Here is a 25,518-nt window from a genome sequence, read left to right as displayed (position 1 = left end):
TGTGTTCTTTTCACTTCCGAAACAGTGTATTGTAGATGATGCTATTTTCTTCCATCTGTATGCGCACGAAATTAGTTTTCTTGCTGTCTACTCATCTTACTGTATTACTGTTCACTTGACTGATTTGTATACGTCACTGTTGCGTCGTTAGCTCATACCTGCCGGCACTGCATTTGTCCTGTTTGGTGCATTTGTTTTGATCATCACACGGGACTGTTGGGCGATTTGACCAGGCACTCTTAGTTCGAGATGCTGAGTCATACAAGTCACACCACTGGCACTGATTTGAGGGGTTTAAAGTTTGATGATTGTAGTCCTGGCCTAACATGGAAAAAGTAAACCGTGTTTTAAGTTATAATCGACGTGGGACACGTTCTCTTGACTACACTGAGGTACAGGCCCCCAGGCCTGTATCTATCTCCAAGGTCACTCATCAGTTGCTTATTTAAAATCGTGCCTGTCTTCTATAGTCTTAACGTGAATATAATCCTTAAAACGATGTTTTTCAGTTCTGGTTACATTGACGTTCATTTTTTACTCAAGTAGATATCGAGCACGGGTATCGTCAACTGATAGAGAGATTTAGTATTACGTGTATGGCAAACGGAAAACAGCAGAATTTTTTTCAAGAAAACATAAACATTAACCTCACGTTTGCCGTAAACGCTATTCAAATCTTAGTTTCTATTATTCTGTAGTTGAAGCTTGACTGCTTTAATGCATGTTGACGTTTTGATCGTCTCGCTGAATGGACGGCTTACAGCCCTTTTCAGTGTTACGTGCATAGCGGAAGTCTTTCGACATTCACCTTTCGACGCAGTCTTTCGACGTGCTATGTAACCAGGCCCGCATGTCCGCACACAGAAATGGTGAAGACTCTGTCCGAAGACTTGCGATGGCGAGTGATTTATCATAGATACATTTATGGTTCTTCTATCGAGGATACTGCACGAAGTCGTTTTGTTTCAAAACGTTTCGTTTCCAACGTAAGGGGCGTTATACGAGAGAACCAAGGATGTAAAGACCGCCAGGAGGCGAAGGAGACTACGAGTGCTGTCACGTAAGTGAATTCGTGTTCATCGTGATTTTATCTTATTTTGGAGCAGTTTTCAGGTATTTTCAGTTTGAAATATTGGCTTGTAGTCGTTTTTCTCTAGTCCACAAGTACTTACTATGACTTTCTCTACACAGATCGTGATAACGCCTTGATAAGAAGCATGTCACTGACAAAACCGGAGTTGTTTATTGATGAATATCTTGATGGGTTTCATCATGTCATATTAGCAGTTTTTGTAAATAGCACCACTTCTCGGCCATTTTCCTCAGATTTTTCATCAATAGGGAGACCGAAAACTTGCATAGCTGTGCGGAACTCAGCGTCTGAAACAACTGGCAATTCCGCCATGTTTGCGATATGTGACTTGCACACGATAGGCCTGGTTACATAGCATGTCGAAAGACGACGTCGAAAGATGAATGTCGTCCACCATGCACGTAACATTGAAAAGGGCTGTAAATTTAGTTTTTCCGCGGACTGAGCTCGAGGTATCTGTATTTTATGGGAATTTTTTTTTGTTTTGTTTTTTGGAATCACAGACTCCATAAAGTTATGAGGGCGTTAGTTTCTAAAGAAATCGTGGTGAAATCGAATATTTCCTTTGTCAACATAGTTGATAACTAAGATAACCGTTTGGACCTAAAAATGTAGAGAGTGATTTAAAGTTTTCATTTCAATTACAACTCTGGTTTTCGTTGGTATGTTGGTAGAATCGTTGGCGGTTGTGCTGTTTTGCCTCCAAAACCACTTATCTACATTTTCGCTTAGTTTGAACGAGTATTTGACTCCATATTCTCACCAGGTAGATTATTAATCTCCTGAGTGAGGCTTACGTTTTGTCATCTTCCTCTCTATTAGCCCAGATACAGTTTTGAAATTATTGATTCTAACATTATGCGGGGAGTGTATCACATATGAATATACTACATGACTAGGTCAGTGGTACGGCATTAAACCCTGGTGAAAAAGGAATCGAACTTGGTCTCGCGTGGATTCTCAGTGACTTTGAATTTCATACATACCTCCTATCTTACACGTGCACTTCTTGTTAAAGTTCGTAAATCCAAATCCTGTCTTGAGTCTGCAGCTGTTTCCATCGCAGTACTGACACAACGAGTTACAAGTGAAGGGCGTGGCCGTGCATTGACCGCTGCGACACGTGTCACCACGTGTGCACTTGTTACCATCATCACATGCCACGCCCTCGCGGTTTGACCACGTGCTGGTACTAGTGCTTGGATTACACCACTAAAACAGAAAATAGATCAACGAAAAATGTTTACATCGACATAACGCATTTCTATAACAAATGCGTTTGTCAGTGCCCATAGGTTTTCTTGTTTCGATCCGGATATTCTCTCAGCACAACTCCATGGCGCGGATTTCATTTATCAGGTGATTCACTCATATATCCACATTCATTTACCCACCATCTACGATCTCACAGAATGTGATTCTGGCGTTTGAGTAAAAGCGTTATTTCTACGGTATGTGGCTTGGAACGACCATTTTAAGTTGCATTATGGGTAATATACTGTTCAAAGAGAAGTGTTGTCACGTGTGGGGTCATTCCAGGTCCATACTAGTTTCACTGATTCATTCTGATTTTGTTGCAAAATGTGGTTGAAGGTTACTTTTAGTTCTGTAACGATCCGCTAGTTAAGTCTGGTATTTAGTTGTTTAGCAAAATATCCTTTAGACCGCGGAGGATTAGTCAGTTTTTCCGACTGTTAGTTTTGTTTTGTTTTTTTCGGTTTTCGTATCCGGCAGTGTTTACATGCTATTTATACACCGATGATGCTGTATTTGTTATTGCTTTTGTTGTTTGAATCGAACGAGGGTCGTTCATACGTGCCACTGGTGTGCGGCCAAAGCTGAGGAAAACAAACCTAATGTATTGTGTATTATGCGCTGTGTAGTATAGTTGAAATATGGCCACTTCTAGTTCTTCGGTTGCTTTGATAGTTCAACTGGCAAAAGCATTGATTGATATTATAAAGTCATGGTTTCGAATCCTTTGAAGAATGATTCTTCGTTTTGTTTTTTGTTTGTTTTAATTTTTTTTTTTTTTGTTCCACTGTTTAAGTTGCTAGTTTCACTGCGAGGGTCTTTCAGTCATAATATAACGCCGTGTTGTGGTTACAGTTTCGTAGTTACAATTCATTCTGATTGAGATTGACTGATCAGAGGGCTATGTTGACTATGAGTAATAGTGGCGGATTTCCCTATGTTAAGGTTCAATCATCTCAGATATCTAGGTATATAGTGCTCAAAATCTATCTTCATATAACATGGCCTAATCGCCCCCTTTGTTACCATATCTGCCTATAAAGCTTGCACAAGGGAAAGCACTAAAAACAAGGAACTAACGTTTCGGTTTTGACTGCTGCGTTGATTATGCAAGGCGTTGCGATAATGATTTAAGGAAAAGCTCTGAAGGGTTCGTAATTTGCACTCCTACCTGACAAGGATTTCCCGGTTTGTAATGATTCTTAGCATAACAGGTCCGTTGGCCTCCGTTCATTATAATACAGTATCCTGATTTGATTGGACAGCCGCTACCATCATGGGCTTCACACGGAAGGCAGTTGTATGGCGTCCCCACGCATGCGCCGCTTACACAGCGGTCATCTTTGGTTTTCAAGTTGCTGTCACGGCATTTTAGATTGTTGTTGTTGGTCCACTGATATTTGTTGTTGCTGTCACATTGCTATGAAGCAAAAAAAAAAAAAAAAGACAGTATATTCATACGAGGTGGACGGCTTTCCGATTAAAAAATATATATATTTTTTGATGAACGCTATACAGCAACAACAACAACAATTTATTTGTACCAAGAAAAGAAAGAAATTACAAATAAGTTAATATATTTGGATCTGAACAAGAAAGTTGGTAGCAGGGCACCCGAAATAACTATGACGAGTCTTAAAACTAGTCGTCTTAAACCATACTAGAAGTGCCCCTTAAAGGTTGTTTGGTCTGGTAAAAATATATAATAAACTAGTAATAATCAAAGATCAGGGAGTGCGTTCACGGATCTCGATTTCATTCTCTCTCTCCTTTGCCAGGTTGGTGATCAACCGCGACTGCATGTAAATAACATTTTGGAAATGGTCAATTACGTCGAGTTGTAGCCAAGCACACTCGCGCGTAGACATGTTAAAAACTAAATGTCCACAATATCTTGGAAATGCTGTGAAAATTAAAATTGACTTGTGTGTGTCTCTTAACGCGCGGGCGACGGAATGTGTCAAATCGAGTTGGTTTTCAAAACAACAAAAATATTGTGTGGGAACGTAACAGATGCCTCTCCCAATTACAAAAAGCGAAAGGTTATGGCCCTAAATAGGTAGGACAGATTTTCCCCTTTCCAGACCATTGAGAAGTTGACAGCGCAGGTAGTGTTTCTTAACACCCCCACCCCCTCTCCCGGGCCTAACAGCTACTCTCCCAACCCTCCTTCCACCCAACCTAAGAATTTGCGCCTCCTTAGAGCCCTTAAGAACTCAGTCCGGTTTTGGAAAGTTTTATTCATTGTATCTTACTTGACATTGATGCCCCGGTCGTAGGGAACCATGGCGGAAACACTTTTTGACATTTCCATCTTGGATGACGCACCATCCCGGCTTCACGCGGCACGCGTCGTTGTAACACTCTTCGCATGAAAGGCACGTGAATGGCGTTCCAACACACGTGCCGCTTGAACATCGGTCGTTTCTAGTACAGGCTTTACCGTCGCTACAGGACAAAGCGTTGTTGTTTGTCCAGCCCACCTTGTTAGCACTGTTGCAGTCCTGCGAAGAAAATGGTGAATTTTTATTTGGCTTCAGCCAATAAAGGAACTGGTTAGCGGCTAAGAAAACAAAAAACATGGCGGACAGTGAAAACGTGATGGACTTATCTCGTTACATGACAGCTTTAATGTAACTCTTCCAGCGTTTTTGTTAAGATCAAATTGCTAAGAAATGCTCAAAATTGCTTCGTGGGGAAATTTCAAAGCGATAGTTGTCTCATTTCTTGGTTTGTTGCTAACATTCGTTGTATGACATGTTCGATGGAAATATTGGCCGTGTCAGTCGAATGTCCCAACTTGCACCTCTCACTAATGTGGAACAGAAACTGGATTGCGGCCAAATGTTTTAACGCATTTTCACAAACTATGGATGGAACTTTCCATTGATATGTAGAAGAGCCCGTGAGTACGAGCCACTTTTGCAAGTATGTATTCCTCTGAACTTGGGATAAATAGCTCTAAATCGCAGGTTGCGATAAGTGCTCAAAGTGATCGCAACCACTTATTTGTGCCTCAGATTTATTACAATAATTAAAGCTTATGATTGCTGTTCAACATATTATAAACGTGAAGGGTCATGGTTTATAACTCGCGAATAAGAAGGTTTGGAATAATGTTCTGTATTCTCCAAAAACTAACAGCTGCAAGTCTTGCAAAATTCACGATCTTGCCAGTGGGTTTCGAGCAAAGAACGAGTAACAGAACAATGCCGTTCCTACCCCTAAAAAAAACAATACAGCTGCTAGTTATAAGGGTTCAGTGAAAATAGAACTTTTGAAAGGTGCAGATCTATCTACTGACTGACATACGCCTTAATCTCTGTGTTATCTCACCTGGCACTGGTTGCTAGGATTCACTCTACCATATGGGTAACAGCTTCCACTGATTTTACATTGCCTCAGGTCGCACCTTGTCCCCACTTTGGTGTAGCACGAGTGGCATTGACAAGTATAACTACCGAACGTGTTCGTACAGATGTGCTGGCAAGGCTTGCTCTGACATTCGTTCACATCTGAAAGGAGAAAGAACAAGTTAATCATAATATAATATTATCCAGGATGGAAGAGCTGGAGGAAGGTGAGTTTGTAGAATTGAATAATTTTACTTTTGAACGATGTATGTATGTGGATTTATCGCCTATAGAAACACTAGCTTTACTGAACACTTGGGGTTGGTGGGTGAGGGGAATTATTTATAATTTGTATCACAGAATATTCGATCGAATAAATGCAAATGCCCTGACTGGTCAGTTCATTAACTTAGGGATATAGGTAATTATTTTTTTTCTTTTGGTTTTCCACTAAAAGCAAGTTTTGTAGCCATTCAGAAGCTTCACGCGTACAGAAATGCAGTCGTTTGCAAGCGTTATACACTGTAATCTCACAGGGCAAGCCTATTTCCAATCAACTACATACACTAACTGTAATTTTACAAGAAATACGCGGCTTACGTAAATCTTTAGGCGGCCAATATCGCGCGCGATAATGTCAGAAGCTAGTCTAAAGAAATGAACAGCTTGTGCCTCGCACTCCGCGCTCATCAACCGCTCTTTCTTTTCGGCGCCTACCACGTAAGATATTATACGACGGACATTTCACGGAATTCAATTTAACAGGCAAATGGAGAGTGTATGTCTAGCCACAAAATGTGAGGCTTTTGACGTGTTGTTATGGAGAAAAAATAAGTAATGTCCACTAGCTACATAGCTCGCTGCAAGAAGCAAAATAATATGGGGTACGGATTCATGAACGGAAAATATCTCAATTGTTGGATCTGATAAACGGGGCACAAAAATTGTTCCATTGTGGAGAGAAATTGCATTAGAGTTGGGCAAGAGGTTGGAGTCCTGAGTGGCCCCCTCCGTCCCCTCCCCCCTCTACATAATAATTACTAAACTTTGCCTTCCAAAATTCAATGCAGATGAAGGGCTTTTATTTGTTATGTAGGTTGCCATTGTAGTTTATTTGTTAAGCTTTGTTCTTCTCTGGCAACGGAAGCCCAAGCATTAGTGCATACGCAAGTATCAAATGAAGACAAATACAAAGAAATGCCAGAGCGCACGATCAAAGTTTACGTATAGGCTCTTGTCCTTTGCAATAGCGCTTGCGCAGATAGTTCAAGGTCAGTCCTACGCAGAATAATAACACACATGTAACAACAAAACAAAAATGTTTAAACAATTAATACTTGTTAACAAACAATTTTACACTCTCAAAATTGTCTAATGCATAATTGTTTGCTATATCGTAGGGCAAAATTTAAGTTTCCTTGGCAAGTCTTCTTTTTTAAAACCTCTCGTTCCATTTTTCTAACAAGGTTGTAAAAATTCGTTTCATACTACATAACAGTCATATAACTGAAAACCTTCTCGAGGAAGTATTGCTCGTGCGGAAACGGCCTAAAATATAAAGTATGTGGCAGTGAAATTGCATACGGGAGGTGTATAGCTTAATTTTTTTTAACAAAAAATGCTCTTCAAAAAGGCATTTCTTTTTATACCTGCTCTATAAATGCCAACGTAGGACCTGATGTCATGCACGCTTCTCTTTAGTACTTGTGATATCCGGTTCCGCTTGACAGCGGTCAATTAAGTGTTCAAGAGTGATCATGCCCGCGTGCTGTCACGCACGAATGGTTACATTACAGCACTTGACGAAGGAATTGTTGTTGTCTGTCGACGGTTCTTTAATTGCCGTCAGTTAGTTTCCGTTCGTGAATTGCATGGGTCATGTCCGCATTTTGGGTTATATCGAACAAAGGCATGACCTTCCGGCGTGTATATTACAAGCCCTTAGCAGCAAAAATAACCGCTCCTGTCATAAACAAAATGGATGATACATCTTGCGGAGCCGGAGTTTGAGGGTCTCCGAATGTACGACGGAGAATGCATAGATATATTCGATATCAGATATCTTCGATCGCAAAAAAGATCTGTTTACCTGGTAGCCTTGCGCAATAACTGTAATGATATTCTCTCGAGTTTAAAATTATTTTGCAATATTAAAACATTCGACCACCTTAGTGAGGCAACGGAATTAAGTTGTTGTCTGTGGTATGGCGGAAACTTCCAAGTGTGGCGATTCAAATAAAAGTCACTAAGGAGTACTTTTCAGTGATGCTGCTTATTACGTTGTTCGAGGTGGTTTCACGTTTTGAGTTTGCGGATGCAACATTCAAATGAAAGATTCTATTAAAGCAGTACTTTCCAGTAATACTGCTTATTATGTTATCCAATTAAATGATTGAGGATTTCCAGAAGCACTGTCTTTCAACGCGGTTCTACCTTTTGAGTCTACGAACGAATTTCGCGCGTACGACCCTACAAATGGAAGCACTTTTCTATGGTGCTCTCCGTTTACCAATTCTTTTCCCAGGTGAAAAAATATTTCACTGACAAGCTCACAGCGCTTACCTCCTTCGCAGCACGTTCCCCTGTAGCCAGCCCGGCAGGAACACCCGTTACTTTGAGGGGTTCCTCCATACTGACATTTATCTCTGTTACACGCACGACTCTCAGTGAAATGGTACGGGCAAGATCCTCCGCAGGCTGCTGGTGAAGTTTGCCGTCTTGTCCTTTTCTGTGATCCACTGGTACCACACTGATGGCTGCACGCTCCCCATGAACCCCAAGGACTAACTGCACAGTTTCTGGGACTGCACGGCGGAGGTGCTCGCCTGCGTCTTCTCCGTCGCCAGGATTCCGTCTCCCTTGTGCAAAACAGCAGCACCAGCGAAATTGCTAAAAATGCGTTCTTCCACATTGCGTTTTAAATTCAAAGAGGAAGAGGTGTAAAGATTTTAAAAAGGTTTATCGTTTGCAGTCGCTCTGGCGAAGAGAGTCGGCGTTACGTTGTTTTGAAGTGGTCGGGTTTCACTTTCTTGCAACTCGCTGCGTCTTACACAATTATCATTTTGGGCAGGGTGTAAATTGCTAGGACCTGATTCACGTTCAGGCTGAAACGATTACCTCGTTTCAGAGTTTCAGTATCGTCTGTTTTAGGGATATCGGAATTCACTGACAGTGCTATTTCAAGTGCTGAGACGGTAAGCTTGAACGCGTTCAATCAACATCGATTGAGTAATTTTGAAATTCATGGAAACTATTGTGACAGAAAATAGTTGCCTATCACGTTTATAAGTAACTATGTAAATCTCGTGTACCCGCCCCTTTGTAGACATTTGGTTACCTTGAGGGGTGCACACCAGACGCCATGAATTGGCTCCGCTGTTTGGTGGCATTGCTGCAAGTTATTTTGTACCTGGACTATAGCAAGGGTGCTGTACTGAAGCAAAATCATACTCTATTATCCTTTGTTCAACACACAAAATGTACCTACTCCTATGAAGTTGCAGTCCATAGCGCAAGAGGTGCACACTCCACAGAGACAGATGGATTTCAAGTTCATGCTCTGGTGAGTTTGTCTGTACACACGGTAAAATTTTTTAAACCAAACTAAACTTTCATTTTTCTAAGGGGTTTGACGGACAAAATGCCGTATTTTATTGTCCGGAGAGTAGCGGGCAAAGTTTTGCCAATACTTAGAATTCCTGTTAGTTTTTTTTTTAACACTCAGTGTTTATGGAGCAGCAAAACGCCAAGTTTAGATGTGACAAGATATGTGCTTGTTTATCTTAGTGACGGCGAAATATTGCCCCCGCATTGGAGGATTTCGTGTCAAGTTGCGCAATCGTCGATATTGCGTGTCATGCTTGTCCAAACAGATTCAAGGGGTAATCGTGTATGTTGACACTTCTGAGTAGAATCGGGTAATGCAGTTAGTCATGCAGCAGTTTGTGACGTAGTCTGTAGAAATCTGTAACGTTTTTGTCGCCGATTTTGAATAGATTTTAATTTTTGCCATTGCCCGGCAGGTTAACAATTAAAGTTATTTTATTTACGGTGGATTGACGTCGGCTTTCTCGTGCGCAATGTACTGTGAAATTTCAAATGTAGTCATAACAAAAACATTTCTCAGTCGGAAATTTAAACCACCTACGGTGGTCGAGTATTTCAATGCTCAACCTAATAATCTCGAATTAATTGAAACATGATTGTTAACAATTATATTTATTTCCTCACAATCAAGAGTTAAAACCGCTTATAAGTTCATGACCTGGGATAGATGTACAATGTAAAGCAGCTCAAAACCGCAAAACCTCTTCTAAGTGGAGTCCCCTCAGTCAAAGGTCTCAATTGCATACAAGCATATAACCCCCCCCCCCCCCTACCCTATATAGCGTTTGTATGAACGTGGTCAAAGTATAAAGTATACCCTCGGGGGGGGGGGGGGGGGGGTTGACTGTAACAAAGACAGAAGTCACGTTTGCAAGAACGTAACGAATCTCTGTAAACACATAAGGATACCACAAGTGTTTCCCCAAGATCTGCCTAATCACGTTTCCTCACATCATCACGTACTTATTTTCTTGGCACAGCAAATTTGTCTTTCACTCCATTCCAGAAAAAAAATAGATTTTAGGAACTACATATTTTATAGAATTTGCTATAATGGACTGTTCAACATTCTTGACTGCGTGCTAATTTTGCATCGCATCATCCTATTTTAGTTTATTATTAATTGATAGATTAATTGCTTGCTTTCTTGGTTGATTGGTCTCCACACGAATGTACTGCTGAGTAAGTCTCTTCTGCATACCGTCAGACATAATGTTGTAAATGTTTCTCGAAAAAAAAACTTACCTAGTAAAATTGATATTACATCACTTTTACATTCTCTTGCGTAAATACAGGTTGTTTCTAAAGTTGGAATTCAGTCATGCACACTTTTAAAAGTGTTGTTTGAGAGTTTAAATGTTGTTTTAAACAATTACGAAACCTTTTATTGATAGTTGTTTAGAATTGGAATGTACAACTTTGCAACAACTCTGCAAAGTTTTTATTCTACTGGCAAATTGTGTAAATTGGGGGCGCGCTTTTGTTATCCGCCTCTTTTCGGCGTGTTTTGATGACCCCCGTGAAAATATGCACGAACCGCGTTTTGGATGAGCATTTCCGAAGTTCTTAAAGACTGTCTATCCAAGAAATAGTTTAATTATCATACAAAAGACAGCAGTTCGTGAAGATTTGAAGGTGGCTTCCGAAGTGATAGGACTAGTTTTAGTGACCTGCGCGCGCAAGCTGACGCATGCTTATTAAGAGCTTAAAACTAAACAACAAAGCACTAATTACAGCCCAGGAGAAGCAACGGTCAAGCATTTCAAATCAAACATCGATTCAAAATTATTGTTAGCCCAAATATTGCTGTTGGGTGACACATGCAGTGACTTTCTATATTTCATCCGAGAAGTTCACATCACCGCTTTGAGAAAAAGAATCCCTTTTTCTCAAGTTCGTGCTCGTTCATTCCTGTTCTATAATGCACTTGTTGTCCCTCAGAATGTAAACAAAGAGTTTAAAATATAATTAAGGTGAGAGATTAAAAACATATTGCGTTACTGAGGGCTCGATTATGGAAATAATGTTTATAATACCAGTTTGTACACAAAAGAAAGGCCAACAACAACACAAACTTTCCAAGAGCGTAAAGTCTGCCCTTGTGATCATACCTTTTTCGGTCATAAAATGTTCCGTTATATAAATGTTGAAAATCTACCCGCTGCAAAAATTTCAGAAGAGTTCGCCGAAGGAGATTGAAGAAAATTAATGTCAAAACTTAATACAAAATGAAAACACCTGAGTTTTGGTAGTCTTAATTCAAGATTTAAAGCTATGATTTTCAAAACGATGGCTGGAAAACACAATTTTACTCTTCGTTAAACTACATTTTCGTGGCGTTAAGTGAAATGGTAGAAAAGTAAAGAACTATAAATAGAATATTGGCTTCTGATACGTAACAATTGTGGGCGGCCACCATTTCTCTCAGTGTTCATATTTTGGAGGCACTTTCAAGGCAAACCAATTACGAGAAGACCAACCGTAAAATTTCAAAATTTCGAGAATAGTCACTGAACGAAAAAGAAAAGAACAAGCGAGGTAAATCCACTAAAAAGATAACTTCTGAGCTGAGCAAAGGCCTGTCTGGTTCTACAACGACAGTCTCTCAAAACATGGACCAAACAAGATGGAAGTCTGTCAGACAGACTTTTCACCAATGTACCCTGTTGGCGTAAAACCTGTGTAGCGTTTTCAATGCAATTTCCGGAAACCTGTCAGTTCCCGCTGGAAACTGAAACCAGTAGAGTAATGGCATTACAGCTCTTGTCAGTAATGGCATTACTGACAAGGACCCAGTCCCAAAAACATTGTAAGAACTGACGACGCCAATCCTTACATTTAACAAATCGACGGCAGGTTTATATGGTCTATACTATTAGAGACCATAAAATAATGTCATAAAATGTTCAAAACTCAAGTGTAACCACACGGCGCAGGCGAATGATTTCGCTGCCAAGTCTTGAACATTTTATGGTGTTATTTTATGGTCCATAAGAGTATATACAGACCATAAATAACTGCCGTCGATTTGTATTTTACAATAACATGGAAAAAGTGCAAGTGGAATAAGCTTTATTTTACGCTGAGAAAGCACACGTTACATCTGACGTCATTTTCATTTTCATTTCATTTTCATAGATAATAACTATGAGCCAATCAGCGCGGGAGGATTTTGACAGTTATTGTAAAAAAAAAAAAAAAAAAAAAAAAAAAAACAATTGCACCTTTAACGACCTGGCGCAAGTCGTACCATCCGATGGCACGACTTCTTAAAAACTTCGTGTGTTAGCGATTCAACTGCGCGCGCCGTAAACAATGCACAGAGGCTTGTCCTACGTACGTAGGCTGTACTTTGTTGCCGAGACAGCGAAAATGCATGTCTAAATATTGATGCTCAATTACAGAAAACATAAGGAACATAAAATTTGGCACTAAGTATAGATAACTTACTCGTTGTTAATTAGCCATGGCAAAGAGGAAGATGGCAGCGAAATGTTAAAGGTAATGAAATAGGGAATAAACTCAGGCTGTGGTATTTAGTTCCTATTGGAGTTTCTGCATCCCGGTGGAATATTGTACCTTCCGAGAAACAGGAAAACCCGTTTTGAGCTATTTCAGTTGGGATCAATAATCTGGTGACAAAGCCAATTATGATCTTAGAACTTGCCAACTCGCTCACTAAATTACTACTGGGCATTGGCTTACCTTGCCCACAACAGGTGCCACCGTATCCTAATCTGCAGCTGCAACCGCCGCTATGAGGGGTACCACCGTATTGACAGCGATCTCTATTACATGCTTGCGTTTGACGCAAGGAATAGGGGCAAGAGCCTCCGCAGGACGCGGTCTGTGTCACTGCTCGCGTCCGTTGCTGAGTACCGCTTGTACCACACAGGTGCGTGCAAGCACCCCAGCTCGTCCAGCTACCGACCTGGCAGTTAACTGCTCCGCACGGCGGAGGGGACCTTCGGCGACGTCTTCTTCGCCAGAATATGGAATTTGTCTCCATCAACGAAAGCAGGAAACAGAATACCGTCAGAGTAGTTTTCATGATTACTTTTTGGAAGCGATTCTTTTTTATTTTTAATTTTCGTTCCCTTGAACTCAGTTATTTTGTAGCGCCAACTTGCAATCTTTTAATCTGTGAGTACTTTCAGTTTCGATCTCTATTTTCGGAACTTATGAGTGATAAACTTCCGTTGTAGTTGTTAACATTTCAATTCGTAGAAATTCAATAGTGGTTGAAGACAAAAGAACAATTAATTGATGCATCGATGCATAAAAACAGTCTTGTTTGAAAGTCTGCAGTCTCAAAATTCTAATATTCAAAAATGTTCTGCCCCCCTGCTATAAGAGATTTTCTAAGAAGAGTATTTGTTCAATAAACGCATCTTAGTTTATTTGGCTAGTGATAACTGAAAGGAGAGGCACTTTCGTTCAATTATTAACAAACACATTGAGCAATAACACTTGGAACAATAGATCTGTCGCTATAGCTGCGCTTTTGTTTCCCTGTCTCTATTTATCTTTATTGCCATTTTTAGTTGTTATTGACCTCGTTTCAGCTTCGTGGAATTTCCGTAGGTCAGAGTTTTCGAGAACTGACCATTAAGCAATAAAACATTTTTCAATCGCCACATTTTCAGTGCAAAAGTTGGATTTCAGGCACTGCAACGTAACCAAACCAGTACTCGTTCATGCTTCAACTCCGAATTACAAGCAGTTTGCAAGGAAATCGTTCTTTTTCCGTCCGGCGTTGTTCCCTTTGTTTTCTTCCGCTGTTTATAAAAGCCGCTCCCTTTCAGCTTCGTTGAATTGCTGTGCATGCATTTCTAAGAACGGAAGTAACTTCCCGTGAGGCAGTAAAAGTCTTAGAGCCACCGCGTCGTTTAAAGCTCTAAACCCAATGGCGTAACCTTCTGAGTGGATGCTATCATTCTTAACTGCTTTTCATGTGGAGTTTAACTCAATGGCTACAATGTGTTGGAAATACATGTGTATGTGCATTGTAAGCGTACTTTCATGCAGTTTGCATAGTAAGGCTGTCGAGGACAGCTTTCTGCCGTTGAGTCATCTATCAACTTGTACCTACGATTACGAAGTGTCTGTTCATGCTGCGAGAGGCGCTCAATCCACTGCCCATGATGGCTATCAGGTTCATGCTTTGGTAAGGTACAAATCATTTACTCTTGCAATGCTTTGTTAGTAGTTTGATTGATTTTGATTTGCTCATCTGGCAAATACTTCTACTTTTACACTGACCTAATTCCACAAGACGTTGATGTTCTCGTCATGCTATTTTTCTTATTGCTCGAAAGGGGCATCTTTTTTCTGGATGGAGGTATATAAAAGGGTAGGGAAAACCTTCAATTAGGAATAATAATAATAATAATAATAATAATAATAATAATAATAATAATAATAATAATAATAATAATAATAATAATAATAATAATAATAATAATAGTGATGATGATAAATGATTTAGAAATACATGAAACAAGAAATATGAGTGATAGGAACCGACGTTTCGGTGCATCTTGCGCCATTATCAAGGTTACATAATTAATGATAAAAATTCAAATTAGCCTTTTTACAAACCGCTTTTTATCATTAATTATGTAACCTTGATAATGGCGCAAGATGCACCGAAACGTCGGTTCCTATCACTCATATTTCTTGTTTCAATAATGATGATGATGTTGTATATAGAAACAATACGAACGTGGCATAGTTTCTTAACCCTTTCCTGCCCGAGGGAAATGCCGAATTTTCTAAATCGCTAACTACATGAATTGGAAGACCACATGTGATATACCATTTAAAAGGTATTTTCTGGGTTGTGCTATAAATCACACCAACAGAGATGAAAGAGGTCACATATTTGAGTGAGAAAAGTCCAAAACGAAAGAAGAAAAACTTTGAAAATTTCGTGTTCGATGTACATACTGGGTATCCCCCTAAACTATAGCTTAATGTACAGCTCTAAGTGCACTGCTTGTTGTAAGATATCAACTGGACCCTTAACGTACAAAGGAAAAAAAATCCGAAAGTTTGAGGGGTGGTAAATCAAGTCTCATATAGGAGGGGGGCATGATTTTATGCCTTCAATTTATAGATCTTTCCAAGATCAAATACTGAGCTCATTATTGTGTCTTGTGCCATGTGGCACTCCTGGGCTGGAAAGGGTTAATCTAGATGTAACATTTTCATCACCAGTTTGTAAAGGGATGAATTTTCCCTTCAAGAATGGTCGTGAACTTCTGAAACAGCCCTTATAAATTAAATTATGTATTTGAACAAAATTCAAAGAATTATTTCTTTTCATATTCCAACGAAGCAGTGCGTAAAACATTTATGTGTGTTAACGGTTTAAACGCATACACGAAGAAAAGCGTAGAGATGTATGTCTACTTTGTTGTGGAGTAAGCGAAAGTGCATGGCTAAGTATATATGACATGCTTAGTGACAGGAAACAAAAGGAGAAAAGATCAATTTGCGCCATTGAGTGGACACATAATTTGCACGTTACGAACTGATTATCACTGCTGAAGTAAAGAAAGAGGGTACCGAAAAGTTTGCCTGGGTGAAATAGCAAGTAAACTTAGACTGTCCGGTTGTATTTAGTTCCTATGATATACCTCTGCGATCTCTCCAGTGCGATGCTTAGCCTTTGAGCTACAGTAAGACTTGTTGTGAGCTACTAAAGACGTATGGCTAAGATCACCAGCGGAAGATGATCTTTTTACTTTCCAATTTGAGCTATCTTCCGTGAGCAAAAAATATCATCAGGCTTGTTTCCGGCGCTTAACTCACCTCTATCACAACACGTTCCTCCGTATCCTCTTCTACAGCTACAGCCGAATCTATGAGGGGTACCACCGTATTGACAGCTATCTCTATTACATGCCTGTGTTTCCCGCAAGGAATAGGAGCAAGAGCCTCTGCAGGACGCGGCCCATGTCACCACTCGCGTCCTCCGCTGAATGCCGCTCGTACCACACTGATACGAACAAGCAGTCCAGATAGTCCAGCTGCTGACTTCACAATTACGAACTTCTCTACATCGCAGGCGAGGAGGGGACCTTCGGCGGCGTCTTCTTCGCCAGAATTAAGAACTTTTCTCCATTAACAAAAGTTGGAGGCAGAATATCATCAGGGTAGTTTTCATGTCTTTGATCACTTTTTGGAACTGATTCCTCTTTAATATGAATGCCGCTTTCGTTTAACCCTGTTTTGTTTCTCCGTCAACTTCGAGGTTTTTGATAAACGAATCTTGAAATCATTTACAGAACTGACACTTTATTTTCGTTCTCTATTTTAGCTTTAGTGAAAAACTTCCGTTGTGATTGTTTTCATTTTAATAGTTAAAAATTAAAAGTAGTTTAAGGAAAAATAACAATTAAGAGATATTTCCCCTATTGATGAATCGTGCATAAATTTAAGACAGTCAGGTTGGAATGAATGTACTCAAATGTATTTTTCTTTTTTTGTGTGTGTTTTTTTATTTCAGTTTTAACAAACAATCAGGTTGTTTGATAGTTTACAGTCTCCTTACTCTGATATTAAAAATATTCTTCCTGCCTAGCACAAGGGACTAACTAAGAAGATTATATCAATAACTGAAAGCGTCCTGATCTTGCGTCCTAATGTTAGTGATAAAATGCTAGACACGTTCGTTCATATTAGGTTTGTCAAACATATATCGGTCAACAAAAGATCTGTTTGCTATTGTAATTTTGTTTTTGCGTCTCAGATTGATTTTGCTTCAGCTTTGCAAAATTTCAGTTTGTCAGAATTTCTGAGAACTGCCCATGAAACAAGGAAACATTTTCAAACACAACATTTTGCAAATGCGGCATTTATTGGATTATAGGCTCTGTAACGTACAGCAAATACTTGCTCGCGCTTCAACTCTAATTGCAAACAGTTTTTTCAGTTTTAATGCTTCCGTTTTGCTCTTTAAAAATTCGTTCTCTTTCAGCTTCGCGCGGGAATTCTTGCCTTCGCATTTCTGAGAACGAAAGTAACTTCTGTGAGGAAGTAAGAGTTTCTCGTTTTGAAGCCACTGCTTCGTTTTAGGCCTTAAGATGTGCTATCATTCTTAGCTGCTTTTTGTGTTTATCTCAGTGGCTGCAATGTTTTGTAATTACTTGTGTTACTGTCTTTTAACCGTACTTTCACACAGTTTCCATAGTAAAGCTATCGATGAGATCTTTCCACAGTCGCGTCAAAAAACAACCTGTACTTACGATTACGAAGTGTATGTTCATAGCACGAAAGGCCCTCAATCCATCGCCCGTGATGGCTATCAACTTCATGCTTTGGTAAGGTGCAACTCATTTACTCTTGTAATGATTGATATTCAGTAGTCTCAGTGATTTTGATTTTCTCATCAGCCGGGCTACTTTTACAAACCTTGTTGCACTAAAACGTTTTATGTTCTCATCGTGTCATTGTTTTATTAAGAAAAATGATTATGAAATACCAAGATTTATTTGCGCCAGAGTTTTAATTTCGCTACCCATTGCTGTGGACTGTAAACGGCGGGTCGCAAAAGTTAACAACGATACTCGGACATAAGTGAGTCATTAAAGATTAAACGTAAAATTCGAGTACTGTATGATGAAGGGCGATGAAGAGGTCTGTAGCAGGTTAACAGTTCTTGTGAATCTGAAGGAACTTGGCCGTTTAAAATTTTGGAAGAGATTAACAATATATTGAATATATCATGCTAGTTCTATGGTCGGGTAACTAGTACAAGGATTACACGACTGTTAAGAAACCATGCTATTACCAAACAGAGTAGCAAAGTGGCCCTACATAATGGCAGCTCCATTTAGATTGTCGTCATAGGTTTGGTGCCGATAGTTTATTTCATACTGACATGGCGCTCGAGGAAAGCTTTCTCCATAAACATCGTATCTAAGTTGACAGAGTTACTGTACTGATTCTCAGTTTGAACTGCATAATAATCATTAAAGGTTATTATAGACTAACAGTTGCAAAGATGCATTCAAACAGTTGCTGGTGTATTTATTCTTCTTGAAACTGAAATTGAGAGAAATAGAGTTTATGACTACAAGAATTAATAGTATGTTGTATAAACTCGAAGCTGAAAACTTGAGTTTAAACTCAGTACATTCGACTGATTAAAAATATTTCGCCGAATTGGATCTGGGCGGGGATATGACTGGTAAATAAATCTAACCAGAGTCTCTCTTCAAACTGGTTTTCGCCTCTAATTGTGTGTAGTGTCTGACACTGCCAAGAAAATGGCAGCTCTTTTATTACCGATGGATCTATGTTCCTTTAAATCAGTGTTTCGATTTTAAGACAAATGGATAATGGACAACGAATATTTAGCGCATTTTTTTCTACTGATAACTCGATAATTTTTTCTTTTGGTTGTTTTATAAACGAAATAGAAAACATCCCATCTATTTTGTTAGAGAACTGATGGCAACACGCATAAAATTTGGGAAAGATCAAAACAGCATTGCACCGTAACTGTCAAATATCCCGCGCGCTGATTGGGTCGTACAGCTGTAGCTATTGCCTTTAAATGTACAGACAATGAAATGACGTCACATGTCACGCGCGCGCTTTCTCAACGGAGAATAAAACCGATTCCGCTCGTGAGCTGTTGGACTGTTGAATTTGCAAGCTTATTTTCAAATAGTTGTCCAGAACAAATGAACTCAAATGCTCTACCCAGGAAAAGCAGAATTAACACATTAGCTTCCTTCTGTCCTTCCCTTCCCACTGGAAATGTGATATCATGATCTAGAAAGCCATTCTCACATCAAGTATCAGTTGAATAAATTCGAGAACAATAGGTGATCTTTAAAGCCCTCCGGAAGAGAAGGAAAAGTCTTTCAGGAAGATATTAGGAATGTTTTAATGCTGAGACATCATTAGCAGACTTCACTATGAATGCCAACACTCGCATAGTTTATCTTGTCCCTAAATTTTGCAATAAAGCGCCTCTGCTTCGTGAGTTCCCCTGGCTATCTCTGTGCAGCCGCACTGGATATGAAATACCATTATTCACTTTCAAAGCTCTGCATAGTATGGCCCCTCAAATAAAATAACCGTGGTTACAAGCGTCAAGCTATAATTTGCGGCGTAACCAAGACTCAGGAAGATTGCTAGCCCGTCCTAAAGTGAAGAGCCCAAATGACCCTTCGGGATCGATTGTTTGGCAGTGCTGCGCTCAGGTTCTGGAACTGCTCCTACACTACTCAATCCGGTGTAACAGCAGCACTGATTTTTTAACAGGGCTTTTAGTTAGTATTTCACTAGTTTAAAATTACACTATTTACAAATGTAAATTAGTTAGTTGATTAGTGTTTTGTGAGGCGCAATTGCATATTATTAGATGGCCAAGGCCGTCTAATAATATCAACTTGTGTTGATATAGCTTTCATATTAAGTATGTAGTAGTGGTTCAGTAATACTGTTCAACTTCTTTAAAATAGAATACACTTTTTAAAGTCACTGCATATGGCTAAGGCCAATACAAACACATTTTCACGCAAGTGAGGACAATTTCCATAACGACGAATGTTTTATCGCTGTAACGAAGTATTTCCTTTCTTACTTTCTTAGAGAAAACGAAGACTATTTTGAAGATATGCACTTTTTTCTTAGAGCACATCATTTGAAGGTTATGGGAGAATATTGCTCTCCCTGTTGGACATTGGCCAACAGGCACACACGTATACACTCCTGGGTTTGCTGTAAGATGATTTGTGTCTGAATATTTAATATCGCTGTTTTGGTGCAAAAATACGGTGTACTTTACCTGTTGTTGAAAGACTGAAGTAAAGTTTGTATACCGGCTGGTGTAGAATACGTTAAGTACTTGTGGTTTTTTGTTTTTTGGCGTAAAGATTAGACATGGTAAATGTATTTAGTGAGGTAAGAGTCGGCAATACTTACCTCGCTCACAACATGTCCCTCCATATCCCGTTCTACAAATGCAGCCGCCACTCCAAGGGGTGCCACCGTTCCTACAGTTACCCCTGTTACACCACTGTGTTTGTCGTAAAATAAAAGGACAGCATCCTCCACAGGCCTGCCATCTTACTACATATCTTCTTCTAGTTTGTATACCGCTTGCACCGCACTGATGCGAGCAAGAACTCCAACTGGTCCAGCTGCTGACCTGACAGTTAACCTTGTAACAGGGTGGAGGAAATGTTGGGCGACGTCTTCGTATCCAGTAGCAGCTCGTTTCACCCAAGAAGTAGAACAGCAGGATGATTGTGAGCTGAGAGCTCAGTTTCATCTTCGTTTTGCGTTACCTCGCGGGTCCTCGATCTATCGCACGTTCAGTACTATTCCAGAACAGCAGTGAATTTTATCCTGGTGAAATTCCAAACAGCGCACAAAACATCGATCCAAGACTGCACCTGTTAGTTCAAGTCTGCCATTTTTACCAAGCAAAATCCCTTCCGCGGGGCCTTTTTAATTACATCGATTACTACGATGAAACTGTTGGCGATCGTGAAGAAACACGATGGTCAATACAATTTGTCTAAGTCAAATACCTATATTGGGTTAAAAAATGGCCGAGGAGGTTTCCTTTACGGACAGAAATAACTTCCTTTTAAATACCGAAGGATGGCTAGTATTAGTTTCGTACAATTGCAGTGTGCCTATTCGTATCGCGTGAAACCGCTCCGAATTCTCACCAGCACAACGTGAGGAACTACTGCAACGTTTTGGATTTGTCGAGAAAGGCATTGGAATGGCACCATAGCTACTGTACCAAACTTTTCAGTCCACGTTTTGTGTTTGTTTATATTTGCTGTGGCAATGTCTAGTGAGTACTTGCTCATTTGCATTGTTATTCTGGTTGGAAACATCTCGCATGGGAAAAATATCGAGCAGAAACATTTGCGGCTGAATTATTTAACAACTTGTACCTACGATTACGAATTGTCTGTTCGTGCTGCGAGAGGCGCTCAATCCACCACCCATGATGGCTATCAGCTTCATGCTTTGGTAAGAGTACAGTCTTTTAAGTGTTGTGAAGCATAACAGCTTATAATCATATTATAGTCGTACATTCGAAATCATGAGAATATTATATGGCTAATTAACGTTCTGGTAGATTTTGATATTTCTTATTTCTAAGGGACAATCCAAAAGTCATAGACTGAGATGTCTGTACAGTGAGCCTATGTGGAAGAAATCCTTAAATTTCGTACTGTTTGTTTCTAAAAGACACTTCAAATTGAAATTCTTGCCTCCATTCTTGATATTGATCTATTCTTTATGAAAGAAATGTTTCGAGCTAATACTGTTTTTTTTTTTCTATTTTTTTTTTTCACTGACCCATTTAGAATATTAGACACTTCCTGAGCATCAGAAACACAATTAGGGTAAGGTTAAAACTTCAATCCTTTATACCAACCTGGAGTTCAAAAGCCAAGGTATTCTATTTAATGTCTTTCAAATTTAACCAAAAATAAATAAGCTAACTTCATGCTAACTTCAGCCATATACAACTCAACACTGGAACGCAACTTTTGAATTTCAAAGTGAATCAACAAATGATCGATCAGAACTTAGTTATTGGAACTACTGAAGACAGTCGACTCTTATCTGGCAAAGTGCCTCAAGCATGATATTCCGGTGAACAACGAATTTACGAAGCGAATTACTAATAATAAAACTGAAGAATGTCAAGTAATTAAATCTGTGTTGTTGAAAATCCGAGCAGCTCACAAAACATTGATCCAAGTTCGCACCAGTTCATGTCTGCCATTTTTACCAATTAACTGAAAGAGTTTCACTTGAAATAACCATTTAACCAACGATTCGTGAATACTACTAAAAAACCACAACAGACAGTGTAGATTTAATGACTGTTCTTTTGTCTTCAACCGCTTGAAGCTCAATATTTTTCAACTTAATATTTGCTCGAGGAGAAACATCTTACGTTGGTTGAGTTTATATTTTTAGCTAGTGACGCTGAAGTATTTTTAGCTAGCGACACTGAAACGTCATTGGGTTTTCGACCGCTGATGAGGTGCATTTCACTTTCTGCTTTACTCCGGACTGGCAAAGATTGGCCAATCTATAGCTCCTAAGATCTTGAAATTCAAAGTCAATTGAAATTGGATTTGAAATTGTTTTATTTTTAATTTTGGATATATCACGTTCCCTCCATCAGTGTGCAGCATTCTTAAAAAAAATGTGTGGGTGAAGGGTGAATTCGTCCAGGGAAAAAATGCTTTCAGTGCAGGTGCTGTTGAACTAAAAACTAACATCTAAAACAATGTAACAATATAAAGACTGTATAAAAACAATATAAAAAGTAAGGGAGACGTGAAAACATCAGACGAATTACACTTGTACGGTTCCAGTGTCAAAAACTCCAAAAAACAAACAAACAAAACTAAAAGAGTAAGCGAAATCAAAGTATCTTAGCGCCAGTAAACGAGTGATTGATTCAGGTTGAGCTATTTTTTATTTTTGGACCAAAAATAGCGCGCATTGACGATTAATTCTCCCACATCAACTAAGATATTCTCATTACTAATTTCCTTGTATTTCTGATGGTACTAGTTGGAATAATCATCTTTTGGTCAAGTAGTGATGCTGTTAGGACGATTTTGATGAACTTCTCTATATGATCGTGTAAGAGTATCGCGATTAGCAAGCACTGTCGATTGGCGTTTGATTGATTTTCAATAGGAAAACTGATGTTTTTCACAGACGAGCCCTTCTGTTCCGCTCATCTCCACAACATAACTAGAATCTTTGTAAATTTTTTGGATAAACATTTTCCCGTAAAGTTGACAGTATGGAAACGCGAGTGAAAGTGACAACTTTTACAAAGGTGTCAAAAAAAAAAATGGCGAGAAAGAAAATCATGAACGTGAACTGGTGAGTTGGCAAGCTTATTTCCAAATATTTTTTCAAAACCAATGAACTCAAATGCTTTACCCAGGAAAAACCTGTTCAACAGACTAGCCCTCATCTGTCCCTCCCTTCCCACTGGAAGTGTGATATCATGATCTCGAAAGCCCTTCTCACAAAAAGCATCAGTCGAAAAAATTCCAGAACAATAGGTGATCTTTAAAGCCCTTCAAAGGAGGAGGAAAATTCTTTCAGAAAGATATTAGGAATGGTTTAATGCTGAGACATCATTAGCAGACTTCACTACTGCAATAGTTTATTACAGTGTGGACTACCAGAGTGTCAGCTTTTTAAGTTAAAACATGTCAAGAGTGCATAATTTTTCTTGCGCGTAAGTTTTGCCATGTAACGCCTCTGCTTCGTAAGTTACCCTTTTGGTAGCTCTTCCTAAAGTGAAGAGCCCCAATGACCCTTGGGGATCGATTGTGTGGCTTTGCTGTCCTCAGGCTCTGGAATCTGCTGCCACGCTTAATCTGGTGTATCTGCAGCATTTTTGGTGTAACGGGACTTTTAGTCAATATTTCACTAGTATAAAATTACACTATTTACAATTGTAAGTTTAGTTAGTTGATAAGTGTTTTGTAAGGCGCACTTGAAGATTATTGTATAGAAACTGCGCGGTACAAATAATTTTAAAAATGAATGGCGGGCCTAGGCGCATTTAATAATATCAACTTGTGTTTAAATTAGCTTTAATATTAAGTATGTAGTCGTGGTTAATATTGTTTAACTTCTTTAGAGTATAACACACTTTAAAAGTCAGTGCAAATGGATAAGTCCAATACAAACACATTTTCACGCCAATGACTGTAATTTCCACAAAGCCACGGCACGAAATCTTTCCTTTGCTACTTTCTAAAGAAAACGAAGGGTATATATTGTCGAGATATGCACACTTACTTTAGAGCGCATCATTATGGGTGAATATTATTCTTCCTGTCGACATACACGAGTACACAATCCTGATTTTACTAGATACTTCCGCAATCCACCAGAGGATATGTTTGTGAGGCTGTTTGTGTCTGAATAAAAATGTTTGGTGCAAAAATGCGGTTTACTTTAGCTATTGTTGAAAGACTAAATTAAAGAACGTATACCGGCTTGCATGAAACACGTGCAGTACTTGTAGGTCTGTTTTGGCCTAAATTTAGGTATGGTAAATACATCTAGTGAGGTAATTAAGAGTCGACAACACTAACCTCGCTCGCAACATGTCCCTCCATATCCCGTTCTACAACTGCATCCGCCGCTGCGAGGAGTGCCACCGTTTCTACAGTTACCCCTGTTGCACGCTTGTGTTTGTCGTAAACCATAAGGACATGTGCCTCCACAGGACGGGCCTCTTGTCACACTTCTTGTCCTTGACTGTGTACCGCTTGAACCACACTGATGCGAGCAAGAACCCCAATTGGTCCAACTACCGACCTGACAGTTAACCTTGTTACAAGGTGGAGGACTTCGACGACGACGTCTTCGTCTCCAGAAGCAGTCCGTTCCACTCAAGAAGTAGAACAGCAGGGTAATTGTGAGGAACGAGTTCAGTTCCATCTTGGCTTCGCGTTTCCTCGCTGGTCCTCGATCAATCCCGCGGTGAATTTTATGTTGGATAAATTCCGAAAACGGTACACTAAAAGCATCGATATCGATCCAAGACCACACCTGTTGAATTCTTCCATGTTTACCAAGTAAGATCACTTCCGCGGGGACTTTTTTTTTATTACATCGACTACCACGCTGAAACGATCGTGAAAGAAGCACAGTGGTCAATACAATTTGTGACGTCTAAGTCAAAGACCTATATTGCGTTAAAAATTGGCTGAGGGGGTTTCCTTTACAGACAGAAATAACTTCCTTTTAAATATCGAAGGTTGAGTAGTATTAGTTTCGTACAATTGCAGTGTGCCTATTTGTATCACGCGAAAGCCGCTCCGAATTCTGACCAGCACGCACAACGTGAGGAACTGCTTCAACGTTTTGGATTCTCCAGCAAGGCATTGGAATGGCAAGATAGCTACTGTACCAAACTCGTCAGTCCACGTTTTATGTTTGTTTATATTTGCTGTTGCAATGTTTAGTAAGTACTTGCTCATTAGCATTGTTATTCTGGTTGGAAACATCTCGCATGGGAAAAACATCGAGCAGAAACGTTTGCGGCTGAATTATTTGACAACTTGTACCTACGATTACGAAGTATCTGTTCATGCTGCGAGAGGCGCTCAATCAACCGCCAGTGATGGCTATCAGCTTCATGCTTTGGTAAGAGTACAGCTCTTTAAG

The 25,518-nt window shown here is 39.6% G+C and overlaps 2 protein-coding genes across 8 annotated transcripts in view; one reads left to right on the top strand and one right to left on the bottom strand.

The window, feature by feature from the left end:
- Positions 1-25,518, bottom strand: part of LOC146467413 (uncharacterized) — a 40,105-nt gene that overhangs the window by 11,349 nt on the left and 3,238 nt on the right. The window contains exons 1-6 of one of the 6 annotated variants that reach the window (XM_085125880.1): positions 24,441-24,804; positions 5,684-5,862; positions 4,603-4,851; positions 3,519-3,767; positions 2,080-2,305; positions 159-321 (exon numbers count right to left, since the gene is read on the bottom strand). In XM_085125880.1, the coding sequence (XP_084982006.1) occupies positions 159-321; positions 2,080-2,305; positions 3,519-3,767; positions 4,603-4,851; positions 5,684-5,862; positions 24,441-24,789 (1,415 nt within the window). In that variant the 5' untranslated portion in view covers positions 24,790-24,804. Of the gene's footprint in view, positions 1-158; positions 322-2,079; positions 2,306-3,518; positions 3,768-4,602; positions 4,852-5,683; positions 5,863-8,262; positions 8,750-13,011; positions 13,368-24,440; positions 24,805-25,518 lie in introns of those variants that run through there. The other 5 variants (XM_085125881.1, XM_085125879.1, XM_085125882.1 and 2 more) reach the window with 5 other exon arrangements.
- Positions 8,925-25,518, top strand: part of LOC146467412 (uncharacterized) — a 59,304-nt gene continuing 42,710 nt past the window's right edge. Inside the window, exon 1 of one of the 2 annotated variants that reach the window (XM_085125876.1) lies at positions 8,925-9,262. In XM_085125876.1, the coding sequence (XP_084982002.1) occupies positions 9,062-9,262 (201 nt within the window). In that variant the 5' untranslated portion in view covers positions 8,925-9,061. Of the gene's footprint in view, positions 9,263-25,293; positions 25,498-25,518 lie in introns of those variants that run through there. The other variant, XM_085125877.1, reaches the window with a different exon arrangement.

This window comes from Pavona decussata, unplaced genomic scaffold, assembly GCF_977016875.1.
Source record: "Pavona decussata unplaced genomic scaffold, jaPavDecu1.1 SCAFFOLD_136, whole genome shotgun sequence".
Lineage (NCBI taxonomy): Eukaryota > Metazoa > Cnidaria > Anthozoa > Scleractinia > Agariciidae > Pavona > Pavona decussata.
This window is presented reverse-complemented; position numbering and strand designations above follow the sequence as displayed.